Genomic DNA, 20,428 nt, shown 5'->3' on the forward strand with positions numbered 1-20,428 from the left:
AGAAAGAAAGAAAGAAAGAAAGAAAGAAAGAAAGAAAGAAAGAAAGAGAGAGAGAATAACGTTCTATTCTAAATTTGTGAGACCTGGGTGAGGATTCTGGCCAGCTCACACTTGGTTCCGGTTTTGCAGACCATCTACAACGCCATCAACAATGGCACGCCCTGCGTGATAGTGGAGGGCTCCGGCCGAGTGGCTGATGTCATCGCTCAGGTGGCTGCTCTGCCTGTCTCTGAGATCACCATCTCCCTAATCCAGCAGAAGCTCAGCATCTTCTTCCAAGAGATGTTTGAGACTTTCACAGAAAACCAGATCGTGGAATGGACCAAAAAGGTGAGGGTCATATGCATGTGGTCACCAGGCTGACTCTCAGACACACCAGGACTCCAGAGACCCGAAATGGATCAGAGTGGGTGCATGACTGGATTTGCAGATGGTGAGGGGGCTCTGAGCCCCAGAAGAGGAGAGGTGACCTGGTTGGGCACTGCGAGTTTGAAGCATGTGACAGACAGTATGCCAAAGGAGAACTGGGTTCTGAACTCTATTTGTAGAATGCTAGGGACCCTCTGGGACACTTCACCTTGAGAGTGCTGTTCTGGGACCCAGAGTCTGTGGGAATAAAGGGATGTGGTACTTGAAGAGGGCCAGGAAGCACAGGATGGACCTTGCCTGAGATGCCTGAGGAGCTTACTGGCCACAGCAGTGAGTGGTCCAACCTTGTCTCCTCATAAGAGCACTAAGGAGTGACCTCAGAGGTACCCAGCTCCACAGTCCAGATGCTGGGTTTTGGGGTGGTGCCCTGATGAGACCTGTGGAGCCACCAAACGAATGCCGAATGTGTAGCAAGTGTCTACACTTTTGGTTTATCCCCTGCAAGGCAGGCTGAGTCTCAGAGCTCTGAGCTCACACTCAGAGGTTTACTTACTAAGTGAGCTTCTTGGAGCTTCTTGGGGTGAGTGGGAGCAGTGCTAGGCTCCAGTCAAGCTGAGTTTAGGTCCCACCAGCCATAGGCCACAGGGACATCTGGAGCTAGCTACACCGGAGTCATGGCGGGGCTTGGACTTCTGAACATTGGGAAACCAGGAGCTCTCTGACTGGATAGCTTAGGGAAGCATTTTAAATTTGCCGAGGACTCAGAGTAGCCTTGTTTGGTGTGGATGGTGTGATGGTTTGTATATGCTCAGCCCAGGGAGTGGCACTATTAGGAGGTGTGGCCTTGTTGGAGTAGGTGTGGCCTTGTGGGTGTGGGCTTTAAGACCCTCATCCCAGCTGCCTGGAAGTCAGTCTTCCACTAGCAGCCTTCAGATGAAGATGTAGAACTCTCAGCTCCTCCTGCACCATGCCTGCCTGGATGCTGCCATGCTCCTGCCTTGATGATACTGGACTGAACCTTTGAACCTGTAAGCCAGCCCCAATTAAATGTTATCCTTATAAGACTTGCCTTGGTCATGGTGTCTGTTCACAGCAGTAAAACCCTCACTAAGACATTACTCTGTAGGATTATCCAGTAAGGAAACAACATGAGTTCTGTGAGCTCCTCATCTCCTTCCCTTATCCTCCCTCCCCCCAGCCTCCCCAGTCAGGAAGACCTTTGCTTCCCTGTTGGGTATGCTATGAGCTGTTGGGCAGGCCAGGAGCCTTTTCTCAGCAGCATTATAAATTATTCAGGCAATTCAGAGAACTGAATTTAATCTCTCTCTTTAGCCAAAAGTATTTTTGTTACATTTAGTTGTGTGTGTGTATGTGTGTGTGTGTGGTTTCATGCTTACATGCTGGTGCCACAATGCACACATTATAGATATCAGAGGATACTTTGTGTGAGTCAGGTTTTCCTTCTACTGTATGGGTCCTAGGAGATTGAAGTCAGGTCATCATCAGGCTTGTTGGCAAGTACTCTCACTGTGCCTGCACATGCCCAGACTGGGACATATGGCCCTTGATTTCTTTTGATCTTCAAGGAGACAGAGTATCTCCAGCCCCAAATCTCACTAAAATCCATTCACTGCAGATCCAAGATATTGTCCGGAGGCGGCAGCTGCTGACAATCTTCAGGGAAGGCAAGGACGGTCAGCAGGATGTGGATGTGGCCATTCTGCAGGCGTTACTGAAAGGTGAGGCTAGGGTCGGGCGGGGGGAGAGGGAGGGGGAGAGACCAGAACATGTGGGATCAGGATGAGCGTCAGCATCTCAGTCAGGTGTAGTAGCTGCCCTGCCATGCCCTGCACACCCCTGTCACCCAAGAAACACAGCCAACACCCAGTGAGTTGAAGTCAGTCACCCACACCTATCCCATTACGCTTAAACTTTTCAGAGGCGACAAATCTTGAGAACAACAAAGTGAAGTGACTGTTATCACATACAAAGGAGTCTCAATAAGATACTATGCAGGGGCTGGAGAGATGGCTCAGCGGTTAAGAGCACTGACTGCTCTTCCAGAGGTCCCGAGTTCAATTCCCAGCAACCACATGGTGGCTCACAACCATCTGTAATGGGATCCGATGTCCTCTTCTGGTGTGTCTGAAGACAGCTACAGTGTACTCATATACATAAAATAAATAAATATTAAAAAAGATAATGGGCAGATTTCTAATTAGAGACTTTAGAAAGTGGAAAGTAGAGGGCTGCAAAGTTACAGAAATAAACAAGAACATAGGAAATTTGTAACCACTAGACCGGAGTTACAAGAAATGGTCAGGGGGCCAGCAGGGAGAACTGAAAGTTACTATTTATTCCATAGATGGCAATTCAGAGCCATGTGAAGAAGTAAAGATCAGGAACAGGGAAATTCACAGGCAGTCAAAAAAACGTTAGAGTCAGTAGGCAGTCAAAAAAACGTTAAAGTCAGTGTAACACTTATAATTGCAACATTTGTTTTCTTTAACACATAGGAGGTTAAGACAGTAACAGTTACTAGTCGAAAGGTTAGTATTCTAAGCCAGGTCTCAGGGGTCATGCTTCCAATCCCAGAACTTAAGAGCCTGAAGCAAAAGATTCATTGCCAAGTTCAAGGTCAGGCTGGGCTATATAATACTTTGAAGATTAACCTGGGTAGCCTTCGAGGGAGCTTACAAGACGTCACTATGGCAAACTCCGTTTATAAGAGGGACTTAGAGTAGATAAGCATAGAGAAAGAGGTGGAGCCACCAGAGTGGGTGAGGAAGGGCCAGGGAAGCATTCCTGGGGAGACATCAACAAACCATCTGCTCACCTCAGATAGGGAACCAATGACAGATCAAAGTAACACTACTACCAAACTCCAATTTGGTAAACCAATGAGTTGATTGAGGTTACTTAGACGAGTGTGGGTGAGAATGTACTCACAGGAGCATGGATGACTCAGAGGCAGGGGCATCATCACTGAAAGGCTACTCCAGTATGGGTGACGACTCAGGAAAATGCATCTCTGGGACTCTTTGTACCACTTGCAGGCAGCTGCATGGGTGGAAACATCTCCTTGTCTCAGCATTCCTTTATTGCTTATATAATCCTGGGAAGTAATGGGCCTTGTGAGTTTGGTGAGTTTCAGGGACTTCCTGAGTCTTACTGAGTTTCCTTCCAGGAAGGAGGTTTCAGCTGGAAAAAAGTACTACATAATAGGGGGCTGGGGACCGGCCTGGACAGATACAGAGTCTCAGTGTGGTTTCAGTATGGTTTTTCCTGGTGTATTTCCTGTGGCGTGGAGAATGTTTCATGGCCTCTGTTGTCATTTTCTCTCCCCCTTGGCGACTGATATGAGTTCTCTGTCCGACGTTTGAAGTGGAAAGTCGTTCCTTGGTTTGTGGGTTGCAGCCACATTTTCTTCAAGTGGCTTTGAAGAATAGAGGGATTAGCTCTCATGGTTTATGAGCCTCCCCTCTGTAGTTTGTGTTCTCTGTGTCCAGGCTCAGAACTCTGCCTGCCTCAAGGGTGCTGACTGTCACTGATGTAACTTTATACACCCAGTCTGTCTCAGCACCCTATTGTGTGGTGTGAGGGAGGCGAAACTGTTTTTGTTTTTCTCCAAATAGAAATCTATGGGCTTGTGGACCTGAGTTCTGATCTCCAAAACACACACACACACACACACACACACACACACACACACACACACAGTTAAGGCAGAGAACAGGCTTAGGAATGTTTGGCTGATATGCATTCCTGAGAATTTGGGTGGTATGGCTGCTGCAGAATGGAGATGAAGGTGGCGTGTGTGTGTGTGAGTATGTTTGTGTTTGTGTGTGTTTGTATGTGTGCATGTTTGTGTGTGTATGTGTGTGTATGTGTCTGTGTGTGTTTGTGTGTATGTCTATTTGTGTCTGTATGTGTCTGTGTGTGTATGTGTGTGTGTCTGTGTGTGTCTGTGTTTGTGTGTGTGTCTGTGTGTATATGTGTGTGTTTGTGTGTGTGCCTGTGTATGTTTGTGTGTGGATATCTCTGTGTGTTTGTCTGTGAGTGTATGTGTGTGTTTGTGTGTGTGTGCGCATGTGTGTTTGTGTGTCTGTGTGTGCCTGTGTGTATGTGTGTGCATGTTTGTGTGTGGATATATCTGTGTGTATGTGAGTGTATGTGTGTGTATGTGTGTGCATGTTTGTGTGTATGTGAGTGTATGTGTGTGTTTGTGTGTGTGTGCATGTGTGTGTTTGTGTATCTGTGTGTGCATGTATGTGTGTATTGTGTGTCTGTGTGTGTAAAGTTTGCCCTGAGATTCTCTGAGCCTAACAGTGATTAAATGTGCTTCTCAAGGTGGGTGTCAGCCCTGAGCTATGAGTTCGCCTTGAAGTCTTTATGGGAACTAGAATTCCTGGACAACTCCTGAGCCTGGCACCAACCAAGCCTCAGGTAGAGGTACCTGACACACACTGTCACCCACAGCCTCTCGAAGCCAAGACCACTTCGGCCACGAGAACTGGGACCATCAGCTGAAGCTGGCCGTGGCCTGGAACCGAGTGGACATCGCTCGCAGTGAGATCTTCACCGACGAATGGCAGTGGAAGGTGGGGTATCGTGTGCAAATGGGGGTGTGTCGTGTGCAAATGGGGGTGGTGTGCGTTTCTGCAGGGTTCCAGCTCTGCCTTGGGACTTTGACCAGGGCTCCATCCTTCAGGACAGATATCCCACCAGCTTCTCCTAGGGGCCTGAGCTCAGAGTTCCGGGAGGCGCTGACTTAGTGTGAGCATCACTGAACAGTGCTCCCTCTCAGCCTGCAGATCTGCATCCCATGATGACCGCTGCCCTCATCTCCAACAAGCCTGAGTTCGTGAGACTCTTCCTGGAGAATGGGGTGAGGCTGAAGGAGTTTGTCACTTGGGATACCCTTCTCTGCCTGTACGAGAACCTGGAGCCATCCTGCCTCTTCCACAGCAAGCTGCAGAAGGTGCTGGCCGAAGAACACGAGCGCTTAACCTACACACCCACGAAACCCCGGCTGCACATGCACCACGTGGCCCAGGTGCTGCGTGAACTCCTGGGGGACTCCACGCAGCTGCTGTACCCCCGGCCCCGGTACACTGACGGTCGGCCACGGCTTTCGCTGCCCATGCCACACATCAAGCTGAACGTGAGTGCTGGGAATGTGGGCGTTAGTGATGCTGGATGCTGGTGTCGGCGGTGCAGGGATAGGCTGGTCATGTGCAATGTCTGGCTTCCTGGTGGATGGCCACTGTGTCCCCAGCTGGGTTGTGAGCGCTTACAGTCATTAGAAAATGAACTGCTAGGTGTGTAGGGGGTGCGGGGGAGGAGTGGGGGGGTGGGGGATGCCTATAATTTCAGCCCTCAGGAGGCTGAGGTAGGAAGAGGAAGAGTTCAAGGCCAGCCTGGGCTACAGGATGAGGTAGTCCACGGAGGTAGTCTCAAAGAAAGAAAGGGAGAGAGAAAAGAGAGAGAGAGAAAAAAAGCACAATCAGTTGGCCATACAAACGAGCCCAAAACAATGGACTCTGCACTCTGTCCTCGAAGGTGTGGGTGATTTGAAATACAGACCTTAAACAATAACAAAAAAACTATTTTCACATAGTAATGGAGGCTGAGGTCTGAGGACAGCGACAGGGCTGGTTCCTGCAGAGACAGACCTCTCTCCCTGTCCTGCAGGAGGGGAGTCTTGCTGAATCTTTATATGGGAAAATGGTTGGAAATACCCTCCTCACTTAAACCCCAAAGGCTCTAGAATAACCTCGTTTTGACTTAATTACCTCTGGAAACATCTATAGTTGTTATTTTCCCTCCTCATTGAAACCAAATACCTGACCTCCCCTCCTCCCCACAAAAAGAAGTTTTGGGAGGAAGACTTTATTTTGACTCAGTTCCAGGGCACATCTTGGTGAAGTCATGCCGGCAGGATCCTGAGGCAGCAGGTCACCTGGCACCTCCACTCAGGAAGCAAAGACAGAGATGAACGCTAGGGATCAGCTCACTTTTCTTTTTTCACTCAGCCTGTGGCTCGTGCAATGGTGCCACGTGCGTTCACTTAAACCCCAAAGGCACACCCATGTTGATGTGTGTATGTGTCTGTGTGTATGTGTGTGTTTGTGTGTGTGTGTGCATGTTTGTACATGTATGTGTCTGTGTGTATGTCTGTATGTATGTGTTTGTATGTGTGTCTGTCTGTATGTGCATGTATGTGTGTATTGTGTGTCTTTGTGTATCTGTGTGTATATGTGTGTGTATGTATGTGTGTGTGTGTGTTGGCTTTTGGAATTCTGCTTTGCATGTTACTATAGATGAATGCTTTTTAGAGCCCTGTATCTTCTTCTATTGTGACTTATGCTGTGGTCCACCTGTCACAGAGGGGCTTGGCATGCCTGGAAGGTGACCCAACATGGGGAGATGGGGCAAACCAGAGGTCTGTCCTTTAGGTGGTTCCGTATCCCATCAGCCAGGACAAATTGCCGAGATGTCTTGTCTTTGAAGTTCCACGTTGCAGATTTAGGCTTCGACATAGCACCTTTAGAGGGGCTCAGTTTGCTTGTAATACCCCCATTCTAAAGCTGGGAAGACAGGATTCTCAGGGAGAGCACCTTCCCTCTACCCCCCGAGCCCCAAGTCTCACTATGTGCCTGGACTGACAGGAAGCACCATGTGTCTTGTCAAGGGAGGTGTAGCATTTACACTTGCACTTTAGCTGGGGTCGACATCAGGAGGACTTCATGCTTCTTTTCTGTTTATGGCTTGAGTCTGGTGAATTGGAGTACATGTGTGTGCATGCATGTATGCGTGTGTGTTGTATATGCATTTGGACCTGTGTGTGTCTGTACATGGAGGTTGATGTTGGGTATCTTCACCGATTGCTACCACCTAATTTTGAAGACAGGGTCTCTTACTGATTCTGTAGTTTGCTGTTTCAGCTAGCCTGACTGGCCAACTCTGGGAGGCCTCCTGTCTCTGCTACTCAAACACCAGCATGCTTGCACACTTTTCTTCCCACGTGGGCTGTGAGGATCTGAACTAACCTCCTCAGGCTTATATGGGAAGCTCTTTATCCACTGATCCATTTCCTCAGGCCCCTAGTAAATCATTTAATTACATTCCAAGAGTGATGTGTGCCCTCTCTCTGTGACATCACAAGAGAGGACACACACTGCCCACCATCTTGGGGTCTGATGCTGGGAATGTCTTTGGGACATAGATTGTTCTTTGCCTTTCAGGTGCAGGGAGTGAGCCTCCGGTCCCTCTATAAGCGATCAACAGGCCATGTTACCTTCACCATTGACCCAGTCCGAGATCTTCTCATTTGGGCCATCATTCAGAACCACAGGGAGCTGGCGGGCATCATCTGGGCTCAGGTACCAGGCCTGGCTTAGTTGCAATATTTAGACTGGTGGTCTGAGTCAGAGGCTCGCTTCCCACAGCAAATCACAGCTCACGGCTGTGCAGCACAGTTACGATCTCTAAGCCAGAGAGGCTTGGGGCACCTAAAAGTGAGAAACAAGAAACTCTGGTGGAAAAAATAATTCTTAAAGACAGAAAGAAAATGAAGGAGAGATAAAGGCCCTGTAAGCAATCTGTTATGGTTAGTTCCAGGGCTTATGATGTAGGTAGTGTTGTTCTCTATGACTTGCCTGGGTCCCTGTTAGTTATACCTATTGGACAAACAAGTACACAATACCCATGGGTCTGTGCAAGAGGCCGCCATCAGAAGTTATGTGCTAATGTGACATGACTCAAGCTGTTTATATGAACAGGGCCCACACAAACTTGGGATTCTAAGTAGCTCCGTTCACTAGCATAGGTTTCTCGGAGCAGGGTGGGTAAACGTAGCTAGTCCTGTGGGTCCTCACAGTGTCCTTGTGTCCCAGAGCCAAGACTGTATCGCCGCAGCATTGGCCTGTAGCAAGATCCTGAAGGAGCTGTCCAAGGAGGAGGAAGATACAGACAGCTCTGAGGAGATGCTGGCACTGGCGGATGAATTTGAACACAGAGCTATAGGTAAGCCTCCTGGGGCCACCTGCACTGTCACTGGCATCTTTGTCTCTGCATGTCAGCTCTGATGTTGTTGATTAGAGTCCTTGTCCATGATCTAGATGTTTCGGGACAGTACTGATATATTAGCCTTGCCTTTGCTGCGGGTATCACTTGAAGGGCCTGCTCTCTGATTGTCCCCAGGCGCTGAGTATGTCTTCCTCTTCTCCTCAGGTGTCTTCACTGAGTGTTACAGGAAGGATGAGGAAAGAGCCCAGAAGCTGCTTGTCCGTGTGTCTGAGGCCTGGGGGAAGACCACCTGCCTGCAGCTGGCCTTAGAGGCCAAGGACATGAAATTCGTATCTCACGGAGGCATCCAGGTTATTCCCCGAGGGCCTGCTTCCAGAGCCAGATGCTTAGGTGGTCACAGCTCTGACTCCGATGACATGGCTGTTCCCAGCAATGCAACTCTTTGATGACTGGGAGACTGCCTGATATTTAGCCATAGGTGGATGGACAGGCACTTGTCTCCTGGTTTGGGGATGGGCAAACTGGCACACAGCAAAGTATGTGGCTGGTGGCCCCGGAGGCAGCAGTTCAAATGTCAGGTGGCCTCAGTGTAGTTTCCAAGAGCCCGTGTCACCTAAGGGGGGGGTCTCAGGAAGAACAGGGGGACAGCGTAGCCTTCATGGGACCTTAAGGACCAGAGGACATAGTCCTTTATTGATTGGCTATTCTTAGAGCACAGGCTTGTTCTGTGATCATGACTATAGAAATCCATGTGTCCTGGGCTGTGCAGAGACTGGGGATACCCAGGGAGGAATCCAACCTGGCCCATGGAACTGAAAAGGGTCTACTTATGACTGCCTGGGATTGGATGCTCTTGGGACCTTGCAGAGATCGGGAATCCTGCAGCTGGAGGAGGGATGGCAGGCAGGAGGGAAGTCAGAGCCCATGTAATAAGTTCTGCTTCTCCACCATGCACAGTGGCCTGCCTCCAATCACCCCAGCCCCCATTCCTCTGCTGGCTGACAGTGGGGTACCTGTCACGCTGGACACCTGCGGTCAGGGGTTCAGAGCACTGTGGTTATAAGGATGTGACCATTGCTTATCCTTGGGTGGTTGGGGTCTTGGGTGGGTTAGGGTCAGGCCTCTGGGTACCCACTGTCCTGAGACCCCACCCTGTCTACAGGCTTTCTTAACCAAGGTATGGTGGGGCCAGCTATGTGTGGACAATGGTCTGTGGAGGATTATCCTGTGCATGCTGGCCTTCCCGCTGCTCTTCACCGGCCTCATCTCTTTCAGGTGAGGAGGAGGGACCCCTAGAATGTACAGGAAATGGAGGAGTACAACCAATGGTACCACATTAGGTCAAACTTCAATGCACTGAGTTTTCTGCTGGATACTGGATGGTGGTGGTGCTGATGAGTCTGTCGCTTGACCTCAGCTCCATGGCAACAGGAAGCCTGGAGTAGATGAGCGTAGCCTTGGTCTTCCAGCCAGACTGGATGGAAGACTGAAGACCAGGCCTGGCTATGCTTCACTTGTGGTTACCTTAGAGCACATGGACTCTTGTTAAGATGTCATCTTTGTTTTGGTAGACAGTGCCGCTGGGTTCTCCCTGGGAGTTCAGGGACAGATACCAAGCCCCAGCCCGGGTGGCCAGTGGGAAGCTCTCTCATAGACAGAGATCACATGGTCCGTCACCCTCTCACAGCCTGATTGATGGAAATGTGTCCTAGGGGAAACTGAGGCACTGAGGAGCAGTCTCAGTCTGCCCTGCCTTCTGGATTCCCACCCTGCACAAACCTAGGAAGACCAGAAGTCAATCTCATCCTGCCCGGGGTCATGGGCATCACTGTGCGACCTTTGTAGTGTCTTCTCCTTCCCTGAGAGGAACAGGGCTGAGCTGAACAGAGCTGAGCCTGTGTTTCCAATAGCAACTGTGACAAAGCTGCACATTAGCGCACAGGTCTTGGTCACCCTGTTAGACTGACCCTTAAGGCAGTAATGGTAGCTGGTCCTGATTTGTGAGGGCACCTAACCCAGGTCAGGCTCACAACTAAGCATGGCCCTGGATAGAGGCTGTGAGGTCCACAGGATGTATAGAGATTCAATGTATAGAGAAACCTTTTGGGCCTATTCAAGTTTTAGGGTCTTTACTGTCAAGGCTGTCTTGCTGGCCTGTCTATAACTGCTAAGTGACCTTGAGTATCAGGAGAGCTGATCTTTTCTCAGTACATTTGCCCCTCGAGCAAGGGTGAGTGGGGATCCCGGGGATCAAAGTCTGTGGGATGTCACAGTCACCTGATGTGTCTTCTCCTACAGAGAAAAGAGACTGCAGGCACTGTGCCGCCCAGCCCGGGTCCGTGCCTTCTTCAACGCGCCCGTGGTCATCTTCCATCTGAATATCATCTCCTACTTTGCCTTTCTCTGCCTGTTTGCCTATGTGCTCATGGTGGACTTCCAGCCGTCACCATCCTGGTGCGAGTGCCTCATCTACCTGTGGCTCTTCTCCCTGGTGTGCGAAGAGACACGGCAGGTACTCATTGCTCTCACATCAAGAGTCTGTTAACAACCGAGCCTTACCCAACTCCCTGCCCCAGGTTGCTGGGCAGAACCCCAGGAGGCAGGTACCTAACCCTCCACTTGGGAGCTTTGCCTCTATGGCCTGGCTGCCTTGTCTGAGGCTGGGCTTCTGGACCTTTCCAAGGCAAACCACTCATGACTGACCTCAGTTTCCAGTGCTACCAGAGGTTGAGCTGGTTCTGGGTGGCCCAAGGTCTCCCACTTGCCTAATCACATTCTATGGTCACCTATGAGTAGGCGTGTCTCCCCACAGTGCCAGCTGTGGGGTTCTGTGTGATCATTTGCAAAAGACTTGGGCTGACGGAGAGCCATGGATGTCGTTATGGGTCACTCCACATAAAGGGTTTAGAATAAAACGTGCCAAACACAGAGGTACCGGTCCACCCAAGGACTGCTGCATCAGAGTATCCAGAGGTCTCTTTCCTGGGGCAGAGGCAGAACTTGATGCTCCCTGCTAGGATGTGTAATGACATTCAGGGCCAGTGTCATTCAAGCATCTTCTGCAGGCTACAGGGTCCAGGGTTTGCACTGGGGGCCAGTCACACAGACGTGACTCTGTCCTCATGGCTGATCTGTCTCTAGTCCCTTTAGAGTCAAACTAGTCCTGAGTGACGTGAGTCCTATATGACCACCTGGACTAGCTCCCACTCCTGATAAAGAGGATGCTACTGGGAGGCTGGATAGTCCAGGGACTTGAGGTCACCTTCTAGAATAAAGGCCTTCATGACCACTGAACAGACTAACTCTTCACTCAGTTAGGGTCCCACTGTATCCTTGTGGTACCAGATTATATTGGGTGGTCAACTTCCTGTTGGGAGACTCAAAGAAGAAAGAGGAGACCCCAAGAAGGAACTGTGGGGCTGGAGCTGGATGAGGCAAGAGCCATGTTGAGGGTCTGAAAGTTTGGGCCTCCTCAGCCTCCGTAGGGAGACCCTCTATGAGGATCAGAGCTTCTGTGTCCCCTGAACTCACGTCACCCAGCAGCCCCAAGATAGAGGGCTGTGTGTCTTAGAATCTGTCCCTCAGGCCTAGGGAAAAGACATGCCTTTGTTGGGGGTGCCGTACCAGAAAAGTGTGAGGATTACCGCCAGGCAGACTGTGTAAGGATCCTGGGGTCTCTTCCAGGCTCCCCGTTTCTGGGCTGTCTCAGAAAGCAGGCACCATTCTGGATAGAGCAAAGATACTTGTGGGAGGTGCTGGTGGGAAGGAGGGAGGTTCTCTTGAGCATGGTGCCTGCGCCTGCGCACGCGCGCAGAGGGAGGGATCCTTTGCTGGTAGCGGGGAGGAAGGTTCTCTTGAGCATGCGCGCGCACACACACACATGCTCATGCGCACACATGTACACACAGGTTTAATAGCATCCCTGGTCCATGGGAGACTAGCAGTGAAGTCTGGTAGGAACTTACCGCCATTCGTGCTGTTCGTTGGACTTGTTGAGTCCCGAGGTCCACCCTGTGTCCCGCTGGCCCCCACCATAGTCAAGATCTCTCCACAAAGGGCTTTGCTTATATGGCACTGATGGAGATGTTGGGCCTCTCCTAACTGTGGTCTCCTCAGTAGCTATTCTACGATCCTGATGGCTGCGGGCTGATGAAGATGGCGTCCTTGTACTTCAGTGACTTCTGGAACAAACTGGACGTTGGGGCTATTCTGCTCTTCATAGTAGGGTTGACCTGCCGGTGAGTAGCCAGGGTGGCCCCTCCTTCTCCCTGCATGGCACCTGAACCCAGCCAGTTTAAGAGAAGGCAGGGAGCTGGCTTGACCCCCGACAGGTGATCTTTGAACCCCCAACTCTTGCCTGTCTGTGGATGGCCCAGACCATGCTTGCCCTTGGCACTGATGGAGAGATGGTATTGAAGTGTGTGACTTCTCTTTATCAATCTTGGGTTGCTCTCATATGCAGGGACCACCAGTTATATTGTTTGTCTGAGCTTTTCAGATACAAAGTCTCCCCTTTGCCCCTTGCTGCTGGGTTACACCCCACTCATGACAGTTGTGTATCTGAGACGTGGTGGCCCTCTCCCTTCTTGAAGTGGGACAGGTATGACCAAGGCTCCTCAGTTATTTCTTGGATGTCCTTGTACCTGAGTTTTTAGACTCTACTGAAGTCAACTCAGTTCTCTATAGATAATCTGCCCTCGACGTCACCCTCGCCTTTGATGTATTTAGGCCTGGCTCCTCCAGAGCCCTGTACCTCCAAGGACCCCAAGCTAGGGAGAGGTGTTGGAAACCTCTGCCTCCTGGCATGCAGAGCCTGAGGTGGTGTCCTGCCTACAGGCTCATCCCAGCGACGCTGTACCCTGGGCGCATCATCCTGTCTTTGGACTTCATCATGTTCTGTCTCCGTCTCATGCACATCTTCACGATTAGCAAGACACTGGGGCCCAAGATCATCATCGTCAAGCGGATGGTGAGAGCACAAGGGCCTGACCTTGTCTGGAACGCATGGCCACTGAGAGGGAAGCTGAGAGCTGTGCTCATCATGAAGAATGTAGGAAGGGGCGGAGCTTACCATTTGTATTAGGTCTCGCCTCTGCCTCATTCCCAGAATCTATGAATGTCGCTCATGCTGTTGTCTGGATGCCGCCTTCTCCTGGCTGCCTTCCATATTTCTCATTTCACAGCCCCAGCATGGACCCCATTGCTGTTCAGAATGCAAGCCCTTTATTCTTCAGGTCAACATTGATCCCATTCCATGTCTTGGGGTACCCCCTATGAAGAGCACAGTGTGCTCTGTGGGGTTGCATGAAAGCCCTGGGATATTCCCCAGCATCCTGCATCTGTATCCAGGTGATATCGGGGAGAGGGCATCCAGGGTGCAGCCCGTTGTTTCTCTCTCTGCAGATGAAGGACGTCTTCTTCTTCCTCTTTCTCCTGGCGGTGTGGGTGGTGTCCTTCGGCGTGGCCAAGCAGGCCATCCTCATCCACAATGAGAGCCGCGTGGACTGGATCTTCCGTGGGGTTGTCTACCACTCTTACCTCACCATCTTTGGGCAGATCCCAACCTATATTGACGGTAGGAGCCAGGTTGTGGGTATCTAAGGGGCAAGAGGGTGGGGGCTCCCTAGGATTCCCAAAGAGTCCAAGGTTGCAGGAGGGGATGGGGTTCACTTCCAGCCAGGCTGTGTGGCTAAGGACTGGGAAAATCTGGGGCTCCATTGGGTCAGCTTGCCTTGGATGGTGATAGCTCTCAACAGACAGTAAACACTACCTGCATTTCCCCATTGATGAGAAGCATATGAACAGGAATTTAAACTATGCCAGAGATGTACGGGGCACAGCTGACAGTCACCTGATCCCTCTTTCCCTCACCCCCATAGTCAGAAATTACTTCTTACTCTCTGACAGAAAGATGACTTTTGTGTGTGTGTGTGTATGTGTGTGCGCATATGTGTGTTTTGTCTGTGTGTATGTATGTGTGTGTGTGCGCGCACACGCATATGTGTGTACATATGTGTGTTTTGTCTGTGTGTATGTATGTATGTATGTGTGTGCATGTGTGTTTTGTCTGTGTGTATGTATGTGTGTGTGTGTGTATCTGTGCTCGTATGTGAGCCCGTGTGTGCATGTACAGGTATGAATGTGAGCATGTGTGTGTGTGTAGGTGCGCACGTGTGTGTGAGTGCATGTGTAAGTGTGTACACATGTGTGGTGTCAGAGGACAACTTCAGGTGTCATTTTGTAGGAGCCACTCACCTTGTATTTTTATGTTTTCCTTCATTTCTATTCTACACGTATGAGTGTTTGAGTCTTCACACGGCTGTGAGCATCTATGTGGGTGTTGGGAATCGAACCCAGGTCCTCTGGAAGGACTCTTAACTAATTGAGCCATCTTTCCAGTCCCTCAGTTTTTTGAGACAGGATCTCTCAGAGGGCTAGAACTTGCCTGGTCCCAGGGATCCACCTGTCTCCTCCTTGGCTCTGGTTTTGAAAATGTGAGAGATAACACCTGGTTTTTAACATGTGTTCTGAACACACGTCCTCATGCCGTGAGGGAGGTATTTTACCATTCCCCAGTCCATATGCATTTCATTTTGTTGTTGCTGGTTTTAACCAGCATCCTTCAGGTAGACTTCTCACATCACAGCTACCCACAGAAGGTCCACACAGGACACATGAACCGTGTCTTACGGACGCTAGCTTCAGACACCATCCCATCAACAGTCGCTGCCCTCCTCCCTCAGTCCTAGAAAGCCCCCCTCCGCTGCCACCCACACATTTACCCTCTGGGACATCGGGACATGTCACACATGTCACACAAGCTAGAGCTAAGGTGGTGTGAAGTTGGCTTCATCTGGCTTTGTCACCCGGTGCCATGTTCAGGGTTCCTCGGGGGCAGGGGTAGCAGGTATCAGCAAGCATTTCATTCAAGTTTATCGGTTAGTTGTATTTCTTGGCATGGATGGAACACCTTTTAGTTATCCGTAAGCAGGGACCACTTGCATTCGATCTGGTTTTTGGCTACTGTGGCTGCTACCGGTGTGAACTCGTGTGTCTGTGCTCCCGTGTGGGTGTGGTTAACTCTGCTGACACGCCAAGTTGCTTCCACGGAGGATACATGCTTCAGTCTCTTCACGTTCACACTTGAGACTGTCGGGTGGGTGTCGGCAGTGTCTTCTTGTGGATTTGATTGACATTTCTCTAATGGCTTCTGTGGACCTATTTCCACATGCTTGCTTACTGGACTATTTGTGCAACTTCTTAGGAGAAATATCCATTTATGTCTAGTGTTCATTTTCTCTCTTCCATTATATTTTTTATTATTGAGGCTTTTAAGACTTTTATCCTAAGGCCAGTTTGCAGCATTTACTGTTATGACAGGGCTTGTCTTTCTATTTTATTTATGAAAAGACAGCTTTCTCTGAAACATAGAATTTTAATGAGGTGCAGCTTGATTTATAAAGATCTCCACTGTATCACAGTGGAGAAGTCACTGCCAAACCCAAGACTCAAAAGATTTACGAGTGTGTTTGTCTTGTGAGGGTTTGTAGCTTTTGATTATTCTGTTGGCTTCCTACCCATTTGCAAAAGACTAGCATTCAGCCCCGCCCCATTGGTGACACTGTCCTGGCTCCCTCTGCAGCCACGGGTCTGCTTTATCTACACACGTCCGTGTGTGAGATAAGGGTTGTTCTTGTATTTCTTTTGTTATTTTATATGTATTGGTCTTTTGTTTGCATGTATGTCTGTGCATTATGTGTGCTTAGTGTCCAGGGAGGCCAGAAGAAGGCACCAGATTCCCCGGAAACGGAGTTAGAGATGGTTGTGGCTGCCATGTGGATGCTGGGAATTGAACTCAGATCCTCTCGAAGAGGATTCAGTGCTGTGTCTTCAGTCCCTGTGGGTAGGCAGGTCTCACTGCATAGCCCTGAAACTGTCAGTGAACCCCCTGCCTCTGCATCCCCAGGACTGGCACTCTATGCATCACCGGGCTTGGAACAATTATTCTTTCCCATGTGACTGTCCCTTGTCCCAGCAGCATTAGTTGTCAAGCATCCCCCACTGAGTTGTCCTGGCTCCCTGTGAAAGTCTGAAGCTGTTAAGTTCAGTCTAGGGGTATGGTATTCTTTTTTAGTGTGTGTTGCTGTTATTTTTCTTTTATTTTTATTTTTTTAAAGATTTATTTATTTTTTTATTTCTATGAGTACACACTGCAGCTATCTTCAGACACACACTAGAAGAGTGCATCGAATCACATTACAGATGGTTATGAGCCACCATGTGGTTCCTGGGAATTGAACTCAGGACCTCTGACAGAACAGTCAGTGCTCTTAACCACTGAGCCATCTCTCCAGCCCTCTTTTTATTTTTTTATTCCTATTATTTTTTTAGTTTATTTTTAGCGTGTGTTTGTGTATGTGTGTGTGTGTGTGTGTGTGTGTGTGCACGTGCACATGATAGTAGTGCCCGCAGTGTCTAATTCCCCAGGAGCTGGAGTTCTAGCCATTGAGCGCCACCTGGAGCTCGTACTGGGAACTGCGCTTGGGTCCCCTGGAAGGGCAGTACTCTAACCTGCCGAGCTGCCTCTCTGCCGCCCAGTTATTTCTCTTAAAATCTTTTCCTTCTAATTAAACTTCTCAGGGTCAAGACCCATGCACTGATGACTGTAGCCATGAGAAGTGTCCTGGGGGGGGGAGAGGGGAGAGAGAGAGGTGCATCCTGGGGTGCAGGGTGCCAACCTAGAAGACAGCTCTGGCTCCAGGCTCTCAGCTCCCCTAAACAGTCCACTTCCTGCTTGAGGATATCCCAGTACAGATGGTCCTCTTCTCTGGCATTGGACCCAGCCCCTAACTCCTGGGATGCAGATGTTCAAGCCTGTAGGGACCTTCAGTGACCCAATGACCAAGGTCCCTGTCACCCAGTTCCCGGTAACTGACTGTATTCTTTATTTATGTTTTTGGTTGTCTTGGTAACTGACTGCATGGTTTTTGGTTGCCCCTTCCCGTTTCCCCCAAAGGCGTGAATTTCAGCATGGACCAGTGCAGCCCCAATGGCACGGACCCCTACAAGCCAAAGTGTCCTGAGAGCGACTGGACAGGGCAGGCACCTGCCTTCCCCGAGTGGCTGACGGTCACCCTGCTCTGCCTCTACCTGCTCTTTGCAAACATCCTGCTCCTTAACTTACTCATCGCCATGTTCAAGTGAGTGTGGGCTCCTGTGCAGGGCAGGCCTCTCCTGGGCTGGCGCATGCGCAGGCAGTCACGTGACAACCCGATGGAGTGGGTGGGGCCAGCATGCCATCCTGTCTGTGTCACCGTTCCTAGGGGCCCAGAAGCCCCTGTCTGTTTTATAATGGCAGCGCTCAATCTGGTTTGTTCTTAATCAGCCGCCATCTTCCTGACTAGCCTAGGCCTGAGAATACGCCACAGCTGCTCGGCTCATGCAGCCAGAGACACTGGCCCTGTTACCTACGAGACGCCAGCGTGGGAGATGGCTCTGCCAATCTTCCACGCTGTCTCCTCAAGGCTGAGCTCAGCCCAGACCATCCCGCCATCCGCACGGCACCCGGTAGAAATGAGACTCTAATGCTTAAAGATTATCCAAAGGCTTTATATGTTTGGTAATGCTCAAATAACAAGATTCCCACGCAATTAAAAGTGTTAACCAGTTAACTAACCTAGATATAAGTTGTTAGCCAGGACTGCTCTCGGTACATGCGTGGTCATCCGTGGCACCTACATCTCAGCCTCCCCAGCTCCTCCTCTTCCTGTCTCCTCTTCCTCTCTTTACTCCTCCCACCTTAGCTCCTCCCAACTTGTGGGAAAATATGCCGCTACACCCACTTCAATGGTTTATGTTCCTGAATGAAACACACACACACACACACACACACACACACACACACACAGCCTTTATATTTAATGTGCCTTAGGCAGCACAGTCGCTGGGCTACTGCCTATCCTCTGTGCTGTTAGAATCTCCCTCTCCCTTCCTCCAATAGTTCCCAGTTACTACTTCCATAGTCTCTGTTCCATCTGGGCTGCTCTAGACCCAGTTGAGCAGCCCTCTGGGCTGCGTTCTCATGGTCCCTTTACAAGGGTGTCTCTGCTTCTCTCTCCTGCACACTCCTCAGACATAGTGTCTCTCTTTCCTCTCTTCCTCCTCCAAGTCCCAAGTCCCGGGAACCCTAAATCCTGCCTCTGACTCTCTCCTCCACAGCCATTAGCTGCTGGCATCTTTATCAACCAGAATCAACTGGGGGCAGGTTCCCAGAAGCTACATGCAGACGCTCTCATGTAAACAGTTTTGGGGACCCACTTAGCATTAGAATATAAGCAGCTACATTGGTCCACTGACTCTGGATCCTTCTCCTACTCTGCTAGGGACCAGCTCAACCATGGAAGGTCCAACCTGTCCATAGTAAAACCCTTGAACCCTTGGATTCCTGTCTTAGCAGACAGGTTCTGGGTGGCTGAGACCTTTGGAAGTCCTTCTGTTGTGGTGTGCGCCATGCACTCTTTTCTTCCCAGCTGAGTTCAGGGGCTGCCCCTTTCATTTTAGAGTATTCTAAACCTTAAGAACCACACGTGCTAACTATATCTGAGGTCAGGGTAAGAGGTATGGGTAGGGAGTAGGAAGAACTCTGTCCCTTAGACAGGAAAAGCCATCTGACAAAGTGGTACATGTCTCTTCCCCTGCTCCTGGGTCTCCATGTCAGACTTGGGTACCTGAAGTACCCATGACACCATCTTATGCTTGTCCAAAGCACTAGATACACACATTAGCTCTGTCTAGCCCCTTCCCAATGCTGTCATTGCTTATTCCTGATTCCTGAATACAGATCTAAAATCCTGATGATTTCCTGTTCCTCACCTGCTCCCAGAAGCTGGCTGCCTCTCGGCGTTTGGTGTGCTTTCTGCTCACCTGCCTCTGCTATTCCAGGCTAGACTGCTGTATCCCACAAACATTCTGATACCTCTGCCTCCCACTAGCTATACCTTCCAGGAGGTGCAGGAACACACAGACCAGATCTGGAAGTTCCAGCGCCACGACCTGATTGAGGAGTACCATGGCCGACCCCCGGCCCCTCCCCCATTCATCCTTCTCAGCCACCTGCAGCTCCTGATCAAGAGGATTGTCCTGAAGATCCCTGCCAAGAGGCACAAGCAGCTCAGTGAGTTCCCTTGTCCCCAAACTGCAGTCCCACTATTCTGGGTGCAGGCGTGAGTGTGAGGTTTCTTACAGAGCCCTGGACAGTCAGTAGGCATGCTAAGTTCTCATCCTGGTGGGCTATCACTGCACCTGACACGAGCTGGTAGTTCCCTGGGCCTGGAGATGGAGCAATAGACCCTTTCCATGGGGCTCTGGGTGAATTATCAGGTCCTTGTTAACCCTTTCCTGTCTCCAGAGAACAAGCTGGAGAAGAACGAAGAGGCAGCCCTCCTGTCCTGGGAGCTCTACCTGAAGGAGAACTACCTGCAGAACCAGCAGTACCAGCACAAACAGCGGCCAGAGCAGAAGATCCAGGACATCAGTGAGAAGTACAGAGGCCGAGAGCCATCCTCCGGGAGGGCCACCCTTAAAGCCATGCCACATAGTTCCAAAGCCATCCTAAGTGTGGTCCCATGGGGGAGGGCCTATGCTCAACTTGTGGGAGAGAAAACTGGATATCCTTGTGGCCAGACAGGCAAACAGGTCACTTGATTGTGATGATGAAGGTGGTGATGGTGGTGATGGTGATTATGATGATGATGATGGTACTGATGATGGTAGGGGCGGTAATGGTGACAGTGTTGATGTGACATGGTGACAACGGTACTAGAGCTGGTGGTTAGTGCTGGTGACAGTGATAATGTTGGAGATGATGGTGTTGAGATTGATGGTTCTGTTCCAGATAGTGCTGGTCGTTACAGTGACAATGACAGTAACATCGAGGAACCTCAATGAACCAGCTAACAACCACAACCCCTTCTGGGAGAGTTAGACAAAAATGTGCCACTTGTTTGAGTTTGGGTACAATGACATCCTT

At 50.1% G+C, this 20,428-nt stretch overlaps 1 protein-coding gene across 4 annotated transcripts in view; it reads left to right on the forward strand.

The window, feature by feature from the left end:
• The window catches only part of Trpm2 (transient receptor potential cation channel subfamily M member 2), a 56,597-nt gene that overhangs the window by 21,197 nt on the left and 14,972 nt on the right, over window positions 1-20,428 (forward strand). For 3 of the 4 annotated variants that reach the window (XM_028767847.1, XM_028767848.1, XM_028767846.1), the window contains 15 exons: window positions 130-330; window positions 2,006-2,108; window positions 4,849-4,970; window positions 5,177-5,533; window positions 7,617-7,754; window positions 8,268-8,397; window positions 8,605-8,750; window positions 9,563-9,675; window positions 10,699-10,912; window positions 12,520-12,638; window positions 13,237-13,369; window positions 13,804-13,975; window positions 17,417-17,600; window positions 19,392-19,573; window positions 19,808-19,940. In XM_028767847.1, the coding sequence (XP_028623680.1) occupies window positions 130-330; window positions 2,006-2,108; window positions 4,849-4,970; window positions 5,177-5,533; window positions 7,617-7,754; window positions 8,268-8,397; window positions 8,605-8,750; window positions 9,563-9,675; window positions 10,699-10,912; window positions 12,520-12,638; window positions 13,237-13,369; window positions 13,804-13,975; window positions 17,417-17,600; window positions 19,392-19,573; window positions 19,808-19,940 (2,447 nt within the window). Of the gene's footprint in view, window positions 1-129; window positions 331-2,005; window positions 2,109-4,848; window positions 4,971-5,176; window positions 5,534-7,616; window positions 7,755-8,267; window positions 8,398-8,604; window positions 8,751-9,562; window positions 9,676-10,698; window positions 10,913-12,519; window positions 12,639-13,236; window positions 13,370-13,803; window positions 13,976-17,416; window positions 17,601-19,391; window positions 19,574-19,807; window positions 19,941-20,428 lie in introns of those variants that run through there. The other variant, XM_028767849.1, reaches the window with a different exon arrangement.

This window comes from Grammomys surdaster, unplaced genomic scaffold (assembly GCF_004785775.1).
Source record: "Grammomys surdaster isolate TR1022 unplaced genomic scaffold, NIH_TR_1.0 183, whole genome shotgun sequence".
Taxonomy (NCBI): Eukaryota; Metazoa; Chordata; class Mammalia; order Rodentia; family Muridae; genus Grammomys; species Grammomys surdaster.